The 16,525-nt window shown below is 31.4% G+C and overlaps 1 protein-coding gene across 1 annotated transcript in view; it reads right to left on the bottom strand.

Moving 5' to 3' along the window:
• Window positions 1–521: 521 nt before the first annotated feature.
• Window positions 522–16,525, bottom strand: part of LOC127706422 (uncharacterized) — a 65,774-nt gene continuing 49,770 nt past the window's right edge. The window contains exons 13-15 of the mRNA XM_052211052.1: window positions 8,984–9,074; window positions 8,339–8,456; window positions 522–6,178 (exon numbers count right to left, since the gene is read on the bottom strand). Coding sequence (XP_052067012.1) covers window positions 5,980–6,178; window positions 8,339–8,456; window positions 8,984–9,074 — 408 coding nt within the window. The 3' untranslated portion in view covers window positions 522–5,979. The remainder of the gene's footprint in view (window positions 6,179–8,338; window positions 8,457–8,983; window positions 9,075–16,525) is intronic.

Raw genomic sequence — 16,525 nt, 5'->3', positions numbered from 1 at the left:
GGCAATAATTTATAATAATCAGTAAGTATCCCACAAAGAATTTTTATCACATCTGGTTTTAACTGCATGGATCAGGTATTCTCAGGAAGAATTTTTGTTTAAACTTCCAAAAGGCTCATTTTAATACAAAGCTAAATCCTTCTGTTGTGAAACCATGTGTTATTTTCTTGAACACATTCTTACAAGAAACATCTGAAAGTTACAAATTTACCTTATCTAGGAATTAAGGGACACTAAACATTTGAGTGTTCATTTCTGTAGAAGTGTAATAATGGTAATATGTACAGTTAAATACCAATCAGTAACCATTTCACCACTGAGCTAATCCTAAGTATGTATGGCCACAAAAAAACTGTATAGCAGAAAGGATCAGTGATGGAACAAATATCACTACATTTGACAATCACTCATCTTTGGGAATTATCCTGTCCATTACCATCTTCCAAAGGCTAAATGAAATTATTCTTATGTGTAATGCATACACTTTCAGTAGGTTTGAAGTTAAAATTTTACAACAATAATGTTATATAGTAATAAATTTATTGTAATTTCAATAATAACATATAGATTCTATTTACAAATAGATATAAGAAGATGTGGTATGAGTGCCAATGCGTGATACAGATGCGTGGGATCAAGATGTTCAAGCAAATTGAGATTGACAAAACAAATACATAACTGTTATTTCTATATAATAAATAATAAAATGAAATAATGCATCAAAGCTTGGAAAATGTAAAATTTATTATTATGAGGCTGACTTCATACAGAAACTTCTTAGGAAGAAAGATAAGAAGTTAGCAATATCCTTTAACTCTACGTTCCGCTATATAGATGATGTTCTCTCACTAAATAATACATAATTTGGTGACTATGTTGAACGAATCTATCCCATCGAACTAGAGATAAAGGATACTACAGATACAGTTAAGTCTGCCTCATATCTTGATTTACATCTAGAAATTGACAATGAGGGTCGGTTGAAAACAAAACTTTACGACTAAAGAGATGATTTCAGCTTCCCAATCGGATATGTTCCTTATGTCGTAACTACAATACCCCTCCCTTTTCACGAATGTGACTTACTGAATTAGACTATTTACCGGATTTGTAATAACATAAGCAACACGACGGGTGCCACATGTGGAGCAGGATCTGTTTACCCTTCCGGAGCACCTGAGATCACCCCAGTTTTTGGTGGGGTTCGTGCTGCTTAGTCTTTGGTTTTCTATGTTGTGTCATCTGTACTATTGTTTGTCTGTTTGTCTTTTTATTTTTGGCCATGGCATTGTCAGTTTGTTTTCGATCTATGAGTTTGACTGTCCCTCTAGTATCTTTCGTCCCTCTTTTACAATAATATAAAATTCTGTGAAATTTTAAGAATGAGCTTGGCGCATTAACGGCATGGGAAAACTTGACGTCATGCAAATGAAAACTCTCAAGATGAAGATTTCTTGTACGCTTCCATTTTTAAATAATATCTCATTAAAATGAAGTTTTTGAGGTAGGTGTTATTTCATTTTAGATTCTATTGCATTAATTGAACATTTATAGATTTCAGAAAGTCAATATGGCGGCTTACTCCTTAGTTATGAAATGTCAATTGTGCATTTGATGGTAAATAGTTGCCAATGTACCAAAAAATTGTTAATCAAAAATTGCAAATGTTTGGGTTAAGAATTATAAGGATTAAACACATTTTTTCTAGAGGTTATTGGTGTGTAAACTAGGTAGCTGACTCACAAACTTTCCATAAAAGTGCTTTGGACTTTTATTCAGTTTGTGAGTAAATCGCCCCAGTTTACACATCAATCTCTAGAAAAAATGTGTTTAATCCTATAATCACTTACACTTTACAACATAAAGAGCTAGGATCTATAATTTCCACTCAAAATAGGTTGAAATTTTATTTTCATGGAAATAGTACTTTTCATGATAATTTAGTTTCTGCAAGTTGAATTTTTGGCAGAATAACAAAAAATTGCTTGAAAACCCGCCCATATTCACAAAACCCAGGATTGACCTAATGAATGTTCAGGCATACAAATTACATTTGGACACATGTCTACCAAAATGTAATGGAATTGTGACAATTTCGACGAATTTAGCTGGAAAAGGAAATTGTATAGAAATTGAAGAGAGATATGCCAGGACCACTATAAACATTGGGAAGAACATGACTAGTGGATGAACTTGGAAAAAGCTCTACTTCATAGAATGTATTGGATGAATGTACTAGCACATGAATCTATAGTTGAAAACTTTAGAAATATGTTGATCTACATGAGATTGCGGGTGTTTTGTAGAATTCATTTTCATGATTTACTAGGTATGCAATGATTTCATCCAAAAACATAAGATAAGAGCTAATAAACAGCTGCGCCATGAGCGCATGATACGCCCGTCGTCTTGTGTGTGAATTTTTATGCAATAAGCATACATAGTTTCTGACATACGGCATGACATGCGAAAACCCCCTTTTTTTTTTTTACAAAAAACTCAATATCTCTAAAATAAAATTTTGAATCAAAACCAAAAAGTATACAGATCTTTAGATTAATATAACTAAGAAGTATGTAAAATTTTAAGTAATAATCATAAATCGTTTTTGAGATAAGGCGCGACATGTGAAAACACCCCTTTTTAAAAAAAAAAAATCAATATCTCAAAAAAAAAATTTTGAATCAAAACCAAAAAGTATACAGATCTTTAGATTAATATAACTAAGAAGTGTGTAAAATTTTAAGCAATAATCATAAATTATTTTTGAGATACGGCGCGACATGTGAAAAACCCCTCCCCCTTTTTTAACAAAATACTCAATAACTCAAAAATAAAATTTTGAATCATCACCAAAAAGTATACAGATCTTAAGATTAATATAACTAAGAAGTGTGTAAAGTTTTAAGCAATAATCATAAATTATTTTTGAGATACGGCGCGACATGTGAAAAAAAAACACACACCTGTTTTAGTTACTAAGTCCCGTAACTCAAAAAGTTTTAATCTTATTTTCACCAAAAAGTATACAGATCGTTTGACCATCATAAGAAACAACTATGTTAAGTTTCATGAAATTTGGATAAGTCATTCTCAAGTTACGATGCGACATGTTTACGCCAGACAGACAGACGGACAGACGGACAGACAGACAGACAGACGGACGCCGGATATTTGTATAACATAATACGTCCCGTCATAAATTTGACGGGCGTATAAAAATGAAGAGGCAGGTGCAATCTTAATTGACTAGGATTGCCAGTTTTCCTGCCAAAGGTGGGTGGTTCTCTCCAGGGCACTCCTGCTTCCTCCATCAATAAAAACTGGCCTCCACGAAATAGAAGTAAAACAAAATAAGGATTAGTTTTGATTATGTAGAAATATTGACAATGAAGGGTAAAGATTGCTCTCAATTTTGCAATTTTGTGACATTGAATTATATTTAGCTTAGGAAATTATAAATTTGGGTTTGATTTTCATGGTTGTACATTTGTAGTTGAACCTATTTTTATAACAGATTCATATGCCATGCTGATGATGCATGCATTTAATTATAAAAACAGATTTCTTGATAAGTATCAATTCAAATACACATCATATTGTAACTTGAATATCTATAAATTGCATGACATTGACTGGATAGGATTCACTGCACTAATTTGTTTGAACTATTAAAGGTAGTTATGAACCTTGGAAGATCTAAATATCAATTCAGTACCATAAGGGTTTTGATTGTTTTTTATGTACTGCAAATTCAGAAATTATTGCGATGTTTTTATTATTGCGATTAATGCGACAGGGTTATAATCGCAATAATTTAAACTCGCATTTTGAAATTTTATATATGAAGTAAACAGGATTTTTCTCCATATCGCAAAAATTAAAATCGCATTTTAGTCTAAAATGCCAAAATCGCAATAATAAATGCAAGCAATAATTTCTGAATTTACAGTATTCTTTACCCAAAAAATCATCAGAAAAAGAGAGTGTCTGACAAATGAAATGAATTTAATTCGAATGTTGACGTGAAATCAAAGTTTCATATGTGCTGACCAAATTTTTCAAGATCTAGGTCATTGCTCATATACATTCTTGCATAATTAATTATCTTTGGTCTATCAGACGACAAAAACAATTATTTTCATTTGGATATTAAAAATGAAATGAAACATACTTTTTCATTCATATCTATAAAATTACTTCATGTAAGCAGCTTTATAGTTTTTACAATTTCGTAGATAATTTCTCTTTAACTTTATGTTCCAAGAACAAATACATTTTTTAGTAATGCACAAGTATTACATAAAACAGAAAAGAGATGAAGTATAGCATCGGCTAGGTCTATAACAGTATACTAGTATGATCAGATTCTGGTTGACAATATTGAATTAATGTCTTAACATAATGAAATATGTAAATTATGATAACTCTACTGATAAAAGTAACTGATGCCATAAATGTTTGATTTGATGGTTGTAGATTAAGTGTATTGCAATGTGTTAGCTGGGCCAGTAAACTTATTTTCAATGACAAAACTGCAAATATTGATATGCATTGGCAAACAAAAGCTATAGAAATAAATTGAGATTCTGTTTACAGAAATTGTAATTTAACTTTATAAATAGTTTCTGTAGTTTTAAAAGTTAGGATTCAAATGAGCAAAAAGAAAATCAACAACAAAGTAAGGCAAGACAACAGACAATATCTGAGGAATATAGGTGACATGGGCCCTTAAGAATTAGCTAAACATAAAAAAAAAACTCATGGCAGATAGGAAAAAAAACCTAAAATACTACAAAACAACACCATTAATGAACATTTATTTTAATATTGTGCATGTTTTTACTACTTTTTTTGATTTGGATAAATGTTTTAGCAAGTTATAGATAAAATATGAGATTTTGAGTCAAATCGTGGAACATGAATATGACAGCTAATGCCCCTTTAATAATCTCCCAAGAATTCTGTAGGTCATATGACCTGATGTTAACATATATATATATAATAAATACACAGGCAAGCATGTGCAATAGTCTGTTTGATTTCATGTCATAGATTAAAAAAATATGTAAATCATCATTTTACCTGTGTTTGAAGGATTTTTTGTGGGCAGAATCAGTCAACGAAGGGATATTCCCGGTGGCTGCCTTTCTTTCACTTTTGACATTTTTTTCTTTTTTATAACTGAACATGCTTAGCTCATCCCAGTAAAGGGTTAAATTGTAATTCTCATGAATAACATGAAGGAGGATTCAAATGAGTTGAAATATTGACTTGCAAGCCAATAATACATCATTGATGTTTTTTAAGCTTATTTTGACCAAACTGAACCAAATCTGACAGCCTATAGTGAAATATTATTTCAGAATTAGGCTTTTATAAATGTTTGAACAAAAAAAATATAATATTTTGATTGTCAACTATGTAGCATTAACAAAAAAAAAAAATTTTCAAAAATAATTTTACAAATTTTACAATAAAAAGATATGCACATTTACATATTATGCACAACAACTGCACATAGTTTCATCTGAGTCCTATCCACACTTTTGGAGTTTTTGGCTTACACAAAAAAAATTGTTGACAGACAGACTTAGTGAAAACTATAGGGTTCTACTATCCCGATGCAAGCCCTTAATATCAAATTTTGTATTCAAGTAACATAAAAATAAGTAATTTAGATCTTATGAAAATATTTTATCAGGGCCCCAGTTTTCTTTTATTTTCTGGTAAATAATTTTTTAATGGATTCATTAATTCATGGATAACAACTCAACAAAACAATTCATTGAAAGGTTTGTAGTACTTTGTGTATGAATATTTTGGATTTTATTCAAAATAGAAATCCCATAAAACTAGCACCCCTAATCATTTACAGTATCATAATTTTTAGAATGATAAAAATACCACTGAACACTATATATATTTATATATGTCTCAAAGATTAATCATATACATACAGAAAGTACTAAAATTGTATCACACCGGTCTGTGGACATATCTTAATATTATATAACACAAAGACCTGAAAACTACTATAATAGCAAACAATGGAAGGAGATACTGCCAGTAATTCCACTTGATACCATAATATTCAAGGAGGATTTCAGATGGGATCATTGTAGCATTTGCTTCTCTGCATACCGGAAATACTGTGGAATTAAGCTGTGACGAACATCTGAAAAGAAAAGTTGATTATATTATGTTCGTCTTTTGCAATTCCAGTCAAGCAAATTTGTATGTATGCTGGACCAAAAAAATAGCACTAAAAGGTTAATCTAGGTCAACAATGAGCAAAGAAATGTCAACAATATAAAGGTTAAGCTCTAAAAGTTGTGAATAAGTTTTGGAGACTAGCAATAGTCTGTTTGATTTCATGTCATAGATTAAAAAAATATGTAAATCATCATTTTACCTGTGTTTGAAGGATTTTTTGTGGGCAGAATCAGTCAACGAAGGGATATTCCCGGTGGCTGCCTTTCTTTCACTTTTGACATTTTTTTCTTTTTTATAACTGAACATGCTTAGCTCATCCCAGTAAAGGGTTAAATTGTAATTCTCATGAATAACATGAAGGAGGATTCAAATGAGTTGAAATATTGACTTGCAAGCCAATAATACATCATTGATGTTTTTTAAGCTTATTTTGACCAAACTGAACCAAATCTGACAGCCTATAGTGAAATATTTTGTGTATGAATATTTTGGATTTTATTCATATTTGACCATGGGACACTGTGCCCCACTTGCTCTATCACATTTCCATGTAAATTAAATTGGGAAATCTGAGTCGAAACCTTAAATTTGGCATTTATCTTAAGAGTTCAGATCATAATGAACAGGATTTTTGAGGCAAAAGTTTTTGAATTTGTTTGTTCACAGACCCCCAAACCAAGTTTTTCTGATTTTTAGAAAAAAATAAAATTGAAATTTTCAAGCTTTTTTCCCCCTTGCTACTATACCAAACACAATAACTCTGAAATATATATAGAAATATCTGTGTAGTAGAATTTACCTCAAAACATGTACATTATTTAAGTATGTTTACACAGAAATAAAAATGATAACACACATTGTGTTTTTATTTAAGAAATAAGACTAATATGGCATATAACTCTAAAGTTCCTATCATACTTATTTTTTATACTGATTCCAAGTTCATGTGACCACTTGGTAAACTATCACAAACACAATCTTTAACATGACTCAGGATAGACAGACAAAGTAAGGAACAGAAAAATACAGGACAACATACGTCATATATCCAGTACACTAGGCTTTGTATAAGGAGACATGGTATAAATTCCAATATGATAACTGCCCATTTAAGACAAAAGGACAAAGAATGGTAAAGAAACCAAAAATAAATAAAAATACTTTCAGAATTGTTAGCTTTAAGTGGGCAATACATTTATAAAATCCAATCTTTCATTTACAGCACAAGGGTATATTTCATTTGCGCCAAAAAAAAAACTACATTTACGCCATTTTACAGGTTACATAAAACGGAAAAGTTTTAATATTCCTTGCTATATAGTGAATAAGATTTTTTAAGGAATATTCCCCCTGGATAATTATGTAATTCATCGTGCCTCATTTCTAATGTAAAACTGAGGATAAGTTAGGTTTAACAATTTATAGTGTTCACATGTTTGAAATGTCAAGATGGACATTGTCAATTCTGGGACAAACAGCTTGTTAAGTTGGCTTTCTCATTTGAATTGTTTCATATTTTTCATGTCAGAGCCGATTATAGCCGACTATATGGTATGGGTTTGTCTAATTGTTGAAGGTGCACAGTACCATACCTCCTTATTTTTATATATAGGAAATAAGTCTGTACTTGTTGATGACCACAAAAATATAATCTAATGAACATTGTTCATGAGTATATCCAGACTGTTACTTACAAGTCTTGAGCCAGAAGTTTGCATTTACTCTAGTGCATAGTGCTTAGAACAGACTCATAATTTTACTCCAATGTAAAGTGCTTTCTTTAAGGTTTAATGAATATGTTAATTTTTTAAGAAACTTTGTTTTGACATTATTATGAAAAGTCTCTTTTTAAGATCTTCATTTTATCATGGTTATGATGATTGATATTGGATGCACATGTTTCATTAAGCCAAAAAACTGTTATGACAGTTATTAAATATTAAAAATCTCTTTTGAGTTAATCTATTGTTTTAAACTATAAAACCTTATTTACCAGTATTATTGGCACAAATGAAATATGATTTGTGGTGCAAATGGTAATTGGTCAGTTAATAAAGCAAAGCACTGTTAAATATAATCAAATTCATTCAATCTTGAATTTTAAAAAGTTACGAAAATTTACCCGACTGCTGGTCCATTCTTGAATTCTAAATACATTAGTGAATGGAATGTATAATGTATAAAGGATAAATATTTTGTCCAATCTAACCACAATGGTAATGTTCGAGTAAATAAACCACCTGTAAAAATAAATAAAAATGTATTAATGACAACAAACTTTCGAGAAGAAAAAAAACCCAATATTCATAAAAACAAAACGGGCTTTGAGGAAAGAAATCAGATTTACTTTGTACAATTCAATAAAATAACATCTTTTTCTGCAAATGGTTAATTTCCAGAATTTGACTTTTCAAAGAGCTTAAGTTAAAGAAAATTTTACTGCACCTTGTGTTATCCTTCTTCTAATGTTTTTATGATTGTCTGTTTTCATTTGATTATAAAAACAAGAATGTGTCCATTGTACATGGATGACCCATGGCCACTCACACTATCATTTTCTATGTATCTGAAAGATCCAAAAAGTGCTCATATATTACAACTCAACCTGTAATTCAGTGGTTGTTGCTGTTCATCATATTCGTTTTTCATTAATTGTTTTTTTTTACAAAAATCAGGCCGTTAGTTCTCGTTTGAAATTAGTTTTACAGTGGTCATTTCCAGGCCTTTTAAAGCTGCCATTGATATCTTATCTTGATATACTACTTACCTAGCAACATAATGGCCATTTGAATAAGTATAGTTATTGTAATGGCTTGTCTTATTTCTGTGTTAACTACACCAAGAAATAAACCTATACTCTGTAAATATAAAGTACAAATTATCAAAATATAAAATGATAATGTTTCTGTATATCTATACTATTATCACATCTCCCCTCAATGTCTTAAACTTTTTATTGATCTTTTGAATCTAATTTTAGCCTGTAGTTTAATCTTTTTTTTAGCCAGCAGTTTGTTTTTTCTCTATTGTATCTTAAAATTTAGACTAGTTTTCTTTTTCTCCTCTGTGTCCAATTTTAGCCTGTAGTTTTATTTTGGTCATCTTTTCTCTCCCTTTTCTGTTTACTGTTACAAGCTTATTAAAAAATCCCAAATGGTTGATTTGAACTTTGTCGGTTTTTTTTATTCCAAATAAATGAATTCACATATAAGTGGTTCCATTATGTTTTAATATTATTAATATTTATTTTCATTATTTATACGATCAAAAATTTTTGATGTGGTATAATATTATGATGATGCCAGCGTCGTCATAATCTGAAGACATTTGGTTTTCAGACAGTAACTTGAGTATAAGTGTAAATAAAATGCTCCCGCTGGGCGCAGCTTGATACGACCGCAGAGGTCGAACCCTGAACAGTTGGGGCAAGTATGGACACAACATTCAACCTTGATACAACTCTGAATTTGGATTGTGATTAAATATTTGACACAGCATAGGTTTCTGACACAGAATGAATGTGGTCTAAGAACTTTTTAAATTTACCTATTATGGTCCATAATCCAAAATCGAAATACATGGTTAGAATCAGCATATCAAAGAACCCCATATATTCAATTTTTGTTGAAATCAAACAAAGTTTAATTTTGGACCCCGGTTTGGACCAACTTGAAAACTGGGCTCATAATCAAAAATCTAAATACATGTTTAGATTCAGCATATCAAAGAACCCCTAGAATTCAATTTTTGTTAAAATCAAACTAAGTTTAATTTTGGACCCTTTGGACCTTAATGTAGACCAATTTGAAAACTGGACCCAAAATTAAAAATCTACATACATGGTTAAATTCGGCATATCAAAGAACCCCAATAATTCAATTTTTGATGAAATCAAACAAAGTTCAATTTTGGACCCTTTGGACCTCAATGTGGACCAATTTAAAAACGGGGCCCAAAATCCAAAAACTTAATATACGGTTAGATTCAGCATATTAAAGAACCCCAAGAATTCAAGAATAAAACCCCATTGAAATTGGTCAAGAAATAAGCAATTTATACAAAGTATTGGAAAAGTATTGTTTTTGGCCCCTAATTCCTAAACAGTTAGGGTCATGACCCCCAAAATCAATCCTAACCTTCCTTTTTCGGTATGAAATCTTGTGGTACAATTTCAGAAAGATCCATACACTTACACACAAGTTATTTTCCTGAAACTAGAAAAATGCTTGTTTTTTGCCCCTTTTTTGCCCCTAATTCCTAAAATTCTGAGGCAATTACCCCCCAAAATCAATCCCAGCCTTCCCTTTGTGGTATGACACGTTGCAGTACAATTTCAGAGAGATCCATACACTTGAACACAAGTTATTGTCATGAAACTAGAAAAATGCTAGTTTTTTGCCCCTTTTTTGGCTCCTAATTCCTAAAATTTTGAGGCAATTACCCCCAAAATCAATCCCAGCATTCCCTTTGTGATATGGAACCTTGTGGAACAATGTCAGAGAGATCCATACACTAACACACAAGTTATTGTCTGGAAGTTACAAAAATGCTTATTTTTGGCCCTTTTTTCCTTAACTGTTGGTACCATAACCCCCAAAATCAATCCCAACCTTCCTTTTGTGGTATTGAACCTTATGGTAAAATTTCATAGAGATCCATTCACTAAAACTAAAGTTATTGTGCGAAAACCAATGTGTCATTTAGGTTTACGACGACGACGACGCCAACGTCATACCAATATACGACTGCTTTTGCGGTCGTATAAAAATTACACTTTTTTTACTTCATCAAAAATTTTATTGATGGGATACAATGAGAAAAACAATCAAGTTGAGATGACAAATGAAAATCTGTTTATTGCAATTATACCTATGACAATGTTGAAATTTACATTGCATGTGCGTCCTTAGTTTCTGGCAATCATTTTTCATATCACTCTTATTGTGCTGAGAAAGGAAATCATTAGTCAGTAAGATTAAAGGTAAATTAAGTAAAATAGCAATAAATACATGTATATACAAAAAGTTATATATATAATTTGTCTAAACATCAGCCAAACAATGTTAGATCTGTAAATTTGGTTTTGCAAATTTCCATATATATACTGTAAAAGCAGAAATTTTTGTAGAAGATTTAAATTCGTTTATTTGGTGGAAAGAATATATCCATCAAATTAAACCTCCATGAAAATTTAACCTACATATAATATCACTTCCATTTACTGGAGACCTAGAAATTAAATCCCCTTGAAATCTTATATAGAGACAAAACCACGAAATTTTCGCCCCAAGAAAACTAATGTTTCTACTGTGAATTTTGACCCTAATATAGGTTTTTGACACAAAATAATTGTGGTAAAAGATCTTAACAAGAGGCTGTCAGAGAGACAGCTAACCGCATTTTCCTGCAGACGTTACATTTTGAACAGTTCATGTTTAAATGCACAGACACGACTGGAAACACCATTTTTTTAATATTTCAAGAACCATAACTCCTGAACGGTAAAAGTGAAAATTGTCATTATCCTACTTGACCTCCATTTTGTCATTAGTAACAACATGTTAAAATTTGAAAAGCTTTGGTTGAATAATTCATGAGTAAATGCAAAGACATCTTTCAAGCATTTTTCAATATTTCAAGAACCGTAACTACTGAACAGTAAAAGTGAAAATCGTTATTATCCTAGTTGACCTCCAATTAGTCATCAGTAATAACATTTTAAAATTTGAAAAGCTTTGGTTGAACGGTTCATGAGTAAATGCAACGACATGACTAGAAAGGCCATTTTTTAATCTTTCAAGAACCATAACTCCTGAACAGGAAAAGTGAAAATAGCCATAATGGAACTTGACCTCCCACTTGATGAACGTTAATAGTGCAGGGATACAGGTGGTCACTTCTATCTGGTAAATGACGCTATAAAGGCGTGCAAAATTGACGACTTTTTTCTAGTCAACTACAAACTCGAATGTGGTCTATTCATTTTAACTTTTACCAAATTTTAGGAATGCTGTTATTTTAATTCAAAATCCTCTTCTGCCAAAGCTCTTACAAAGTTAATTGCATTATCAAATTATGTGTAAGAAAAATACTACAGGAGTTTTTACTGAAATGATCAGAAATATTTCTTTTGTATAATGGCATCATTGAGACAGTAGAAGTCTCCTAATATACCATACCCTTAGAAACAGTAGAAGTCTCCTAATCAAACCCAACTAGTCTCATATACCATACCACAAAGAACAGTAGATGTGTCCTTATAGACAATAATTAGTCTCATATACCATACCACATTGAACAGTAGATGTCTCCTTATAGACAATAACTAGTCTCATGTATCATACCACATTTATCTATACTAATATAGATTCTAAGAGTAGAAAAGGAACTGTTCTACTTGAATGGAACCCTTATCCTGCCATACTGGATACTTGACATCATATGCAAAACTTTATAATAACTATTCTAATTTTAATAACAAACTAATATACTAAGACACCATTGTATACACAGTATACTAGTATCATATTCACAATCAATTCTAAATCTATTATACTGAATACATATGAAAATAATAATAAATGTATCATTTAGCTTTCTAGGGGGCTACTCATTAAAACTTACAATAATACTAATTAAAATAACCAAATCAAAAACACTACCTACTCAGCATAATTTTAAATTAATTAAAAAATAAATTGGCTAAATTATGCAATTTTAAGAACCTGCAGTAGAGCCCTGACAGGTGAAAAATTTATTTTAGAACCTGACTGGTAGAACCCAGACAGGTATAAATTTTGAAAAATGAGAATACCTGCGGTAGATCCCAACAGGTACTTTTAGAACCTGAGTGGTAGAGCCCAGACAAGTATGAATTTTGAAAACTGAGAATTCCTGCGGTAGATCCCAACAGGTACTTTTAGAACCTGACTGGTAGAGCCCAGACGGGTATAAATTTGAAAAAAGAGAATTCCTGCGGTAGATCCCAACTGGTACAACAAGAGTGCACACGCTGAAATGTCTCGCCTTCTTTACTAATCATTGATATTATGTTGATAGTCCTAAATATAAAGCTTTATTACAACTGTCACATAAACTTAACATTAACCAAGTAAAGTAAACATTGACCAATGAACCATGAAATTGAGGTCAAGGTCAGATGAACCATGCTAGGCAGGCATGTACAGCTAACAATTCTTCCATACAACAAATATAGTTGACCTATTGCTTATAGTTTAAGAAAAACAGACGAAAACACAAAAACTTAACACTGAGCAATGAACCTTGAAAATGAGGTCAAGGTCAAATAAAACCTGCGTGACTGACATATAGATCATAAAATATTTCCATACACCAAATATAGTTGAACTATTGCATATAGTATTAGAAAAAAAGACCAAAACTCAAAAACTTAACTTTGACCACTGAACCATGAAAATGAGGTCAAGGTAAGATGACACCTGCCAGCTAGACATGTACACCTTACAATCATTCCATACACCAAATATAGCTGACCTATTGCATGCAGTATTAGAAAGAAAGACCAAAACTCAAAAACTTAACTTTGACCACTGAACCATGAAAATGAGGTCAAGGTCAGATGACACCTGCCAGCTAGACATGTACACCTTACAATCATTCCATACACCAAATATAGTAGACCTATTGCATACAGTATAAGAAAAACAGACCAAAACACAAAAACTTAACTATAACCACTGAACCATGAAAATGAGGTCAAGGTCAGATGACACCTGCCAGTTGGACATGTACACCTTACAGTCCTTCCATACACCGAATATACTAGACCTATTGCTTATAGTATCTGAGATATGGACTTGACCACGAAAACTTAACCTTGTTCACTGATCCATGAAATGAGGTCGAGGTCAAGTGAAAACTGTCTGACGGGCATGAGGACCTTGCAAGGTACGCACATACCAAATATAGTTATCCTATTACTTATAATAAGAGAAAATTTAACATTACAAAAAATCTGAACTTTTTTTTCAAGTAGTCACTGAACCATGAAAATGAGGTCAAGGACATTGGACATGTGACTGACGGAAACTTCGTAACATGAGGCATCCATATACAAAGTATGAAGCATCCAGGTCTTCCATCTTCTAAAATATAAAGCTTTTAAGAAGTCGCCGGATCGCTATCCCTATGTCGAGCTTTCTGCGACAAAAGTCGCAGGCTCGACAAAAACTAACTTAATTATCACCCTTAAATAAAACAAAGCCTTAATAATTTATAAGATGTATTAATGAATTGGGGGAAAATAATTTCCCTGAAATTAAGTAGGCCAAATTGAACAAGTAGCATGAGTGAAAGCCCCCAAGAAATGATACATGTACATATATATAAATTCAATATACCATTAGAAAGAAAAAGTACTTGAATATAATTTCATGTATGAAAATGAAAACAAACAAAAAAAGAAATAACTACAATACTAAAATAATTAACAAAATTTAGTTCTTATAACTCCTTTGATATAGAACAAAACATGTATAAAGCAGAGATATAAATGTATCTCTAGACAAAGGAGTGTTATTATACTCATCACTAACAAATAAATAGGAATCTGGTCTAGCTCCATAATTTTTTCGTACTTGTATATATCGTCTCATCAAATCAACTGGGTTGAAAAATATCATTTTCAAAAACAGTAATGTTAACACCTTCTCGAAATGGATCACATTTGGAGGAATTCAGATGTAATGTGAAGTTTTGAAAATTTATGTCTAAATTAATATTTTGAATCAAAAGTGTGTCCTGCCTTGCAATTTTACTACTAAACGTAAATTCACCACATCAGAGAAATCCAAAAAAAGCTAGATTAAATGCACACTGCAACATTAAGTCAAGGAATGGAGAAAAAACTCCTTGCTTAAACATACAGAAAAATACTACAGGAGTTTTTACTGAAATGATCAGAAATATTTCTTTTGTATAATGGCATCATTATACACATTATATAAATAACACATAGCTAAGGAGGTGATAGAGCAGACAAAACATTGAGAAAAACATTGTCATTTGAGGCAAAGCCCTTAGTGAAGCCGCAATTTAGAACTTTATCATTTCTATTAAATATTGATGTAAATTCAATTCATTGTCTTTAAATTAATGATTTTCTATTGCTTCACATTTATTTAAATGTCACATGTGTTCATGAGGCACAGATATAATAAAACGCTAGAATAGTAAAAGTGACACCCCCAAAATTCAAAATTGATTTGTATTTTGTGGTAATAAGCATTGTGTATCAGTTGCATAACATTTGGTTGAGGCAAACTATGGTTAAAGAATGGAAAAGAAAAATTCTGGAATTTGTCCATTTGTAAAGGGGCATTACTCTAGAACGGTCAAGCATTGTGTATAAGTTTCATAACATTTGCTTAAGACAAACAATAGTTAGAGAACAGAAACCAACTTTGGGAGGTTCTTGCGTACGTATGTACGTCCTTCCGTCCCAAAGTTGGTTTCCACTCTCTAACTTTAGTTTGCCATAACCAAATGTTATGAAACTTATACAAAATGCTTATTATGACAAAACACATAACAAGCTTGTATTTTGGTTGTCTCAATTCGACCGTTCTAGAGTTATGCACCTTTACAAATGGAAAAATTGCTGAATTTTTTGTTTTCTTACTTAAGGGGGCTCGCGGGTCTAAATCAATTTTTTTTTCCTAATATAAGATTTTGCTATATTTTTCTATAAATGAACTTTATCTTATACTTAATAGAATCAAAGCACTGTAAGCGCTGTAGGCAGTTAACCAAAAACCAAGGCAAATGTAATTATGAAAACTGTGGCAGTGTTGCTGTCATACTCTTATCCGGGAATAACCTTTATGCCGATAATTTACTCTTACGAAATACTCTTATCCTGGAGATTTCAATTTTACAAAGTACATATGTCTAAAAGTATCAATAAACAGTTCTTTTAATGGTAAATTATATTGATGAATTGTCATTTTTAATGTATTTTTTAAAATTTAGATATCTTTCCATTAAACTAATACTGAAATAAGAATAGTAGCTGTCGAGATCTAAAATAATGTCGCCCGTGTATCTGTTACCCCATAAGAACAAATTAAAATAGGAACCAGCTCACATTCGCGGTATTTTTCGAAGTCCGTTTTTAATTTAAAATAAGGAGGGGGAACATTGATGATTTTGTTAATAAGTACTTTTGTTCAAAATATATAAATCGATTAAATCAAAAGAAATAAGAAATTGACACTAGACATCACTTGTGGATAAGAGAATAAGTTGTGCATACATTTATAACCTAAAA

This window comes from Mytilus californianus, unplaced genomic scaffold (assembly GCF_021869535.1).
Source record: "Mytilus californianus isolate M0D057914Y unplaced genomic scaffold, xbMytCali1.0.p SCAF_6, whole genome shotgun sequence".
In the NCBI taxonomy this organism is placed as follows: Eukaryota; Metazoa; Mollusca; class Bivalvia; order Mytilida; family Mytilidae; genus Mytilus; species Mytilus californianus.
Note: the sequence above shows the minus strand (reverse complement) of the source record. Positions and strands in the feature narration are given on the sequence as shown.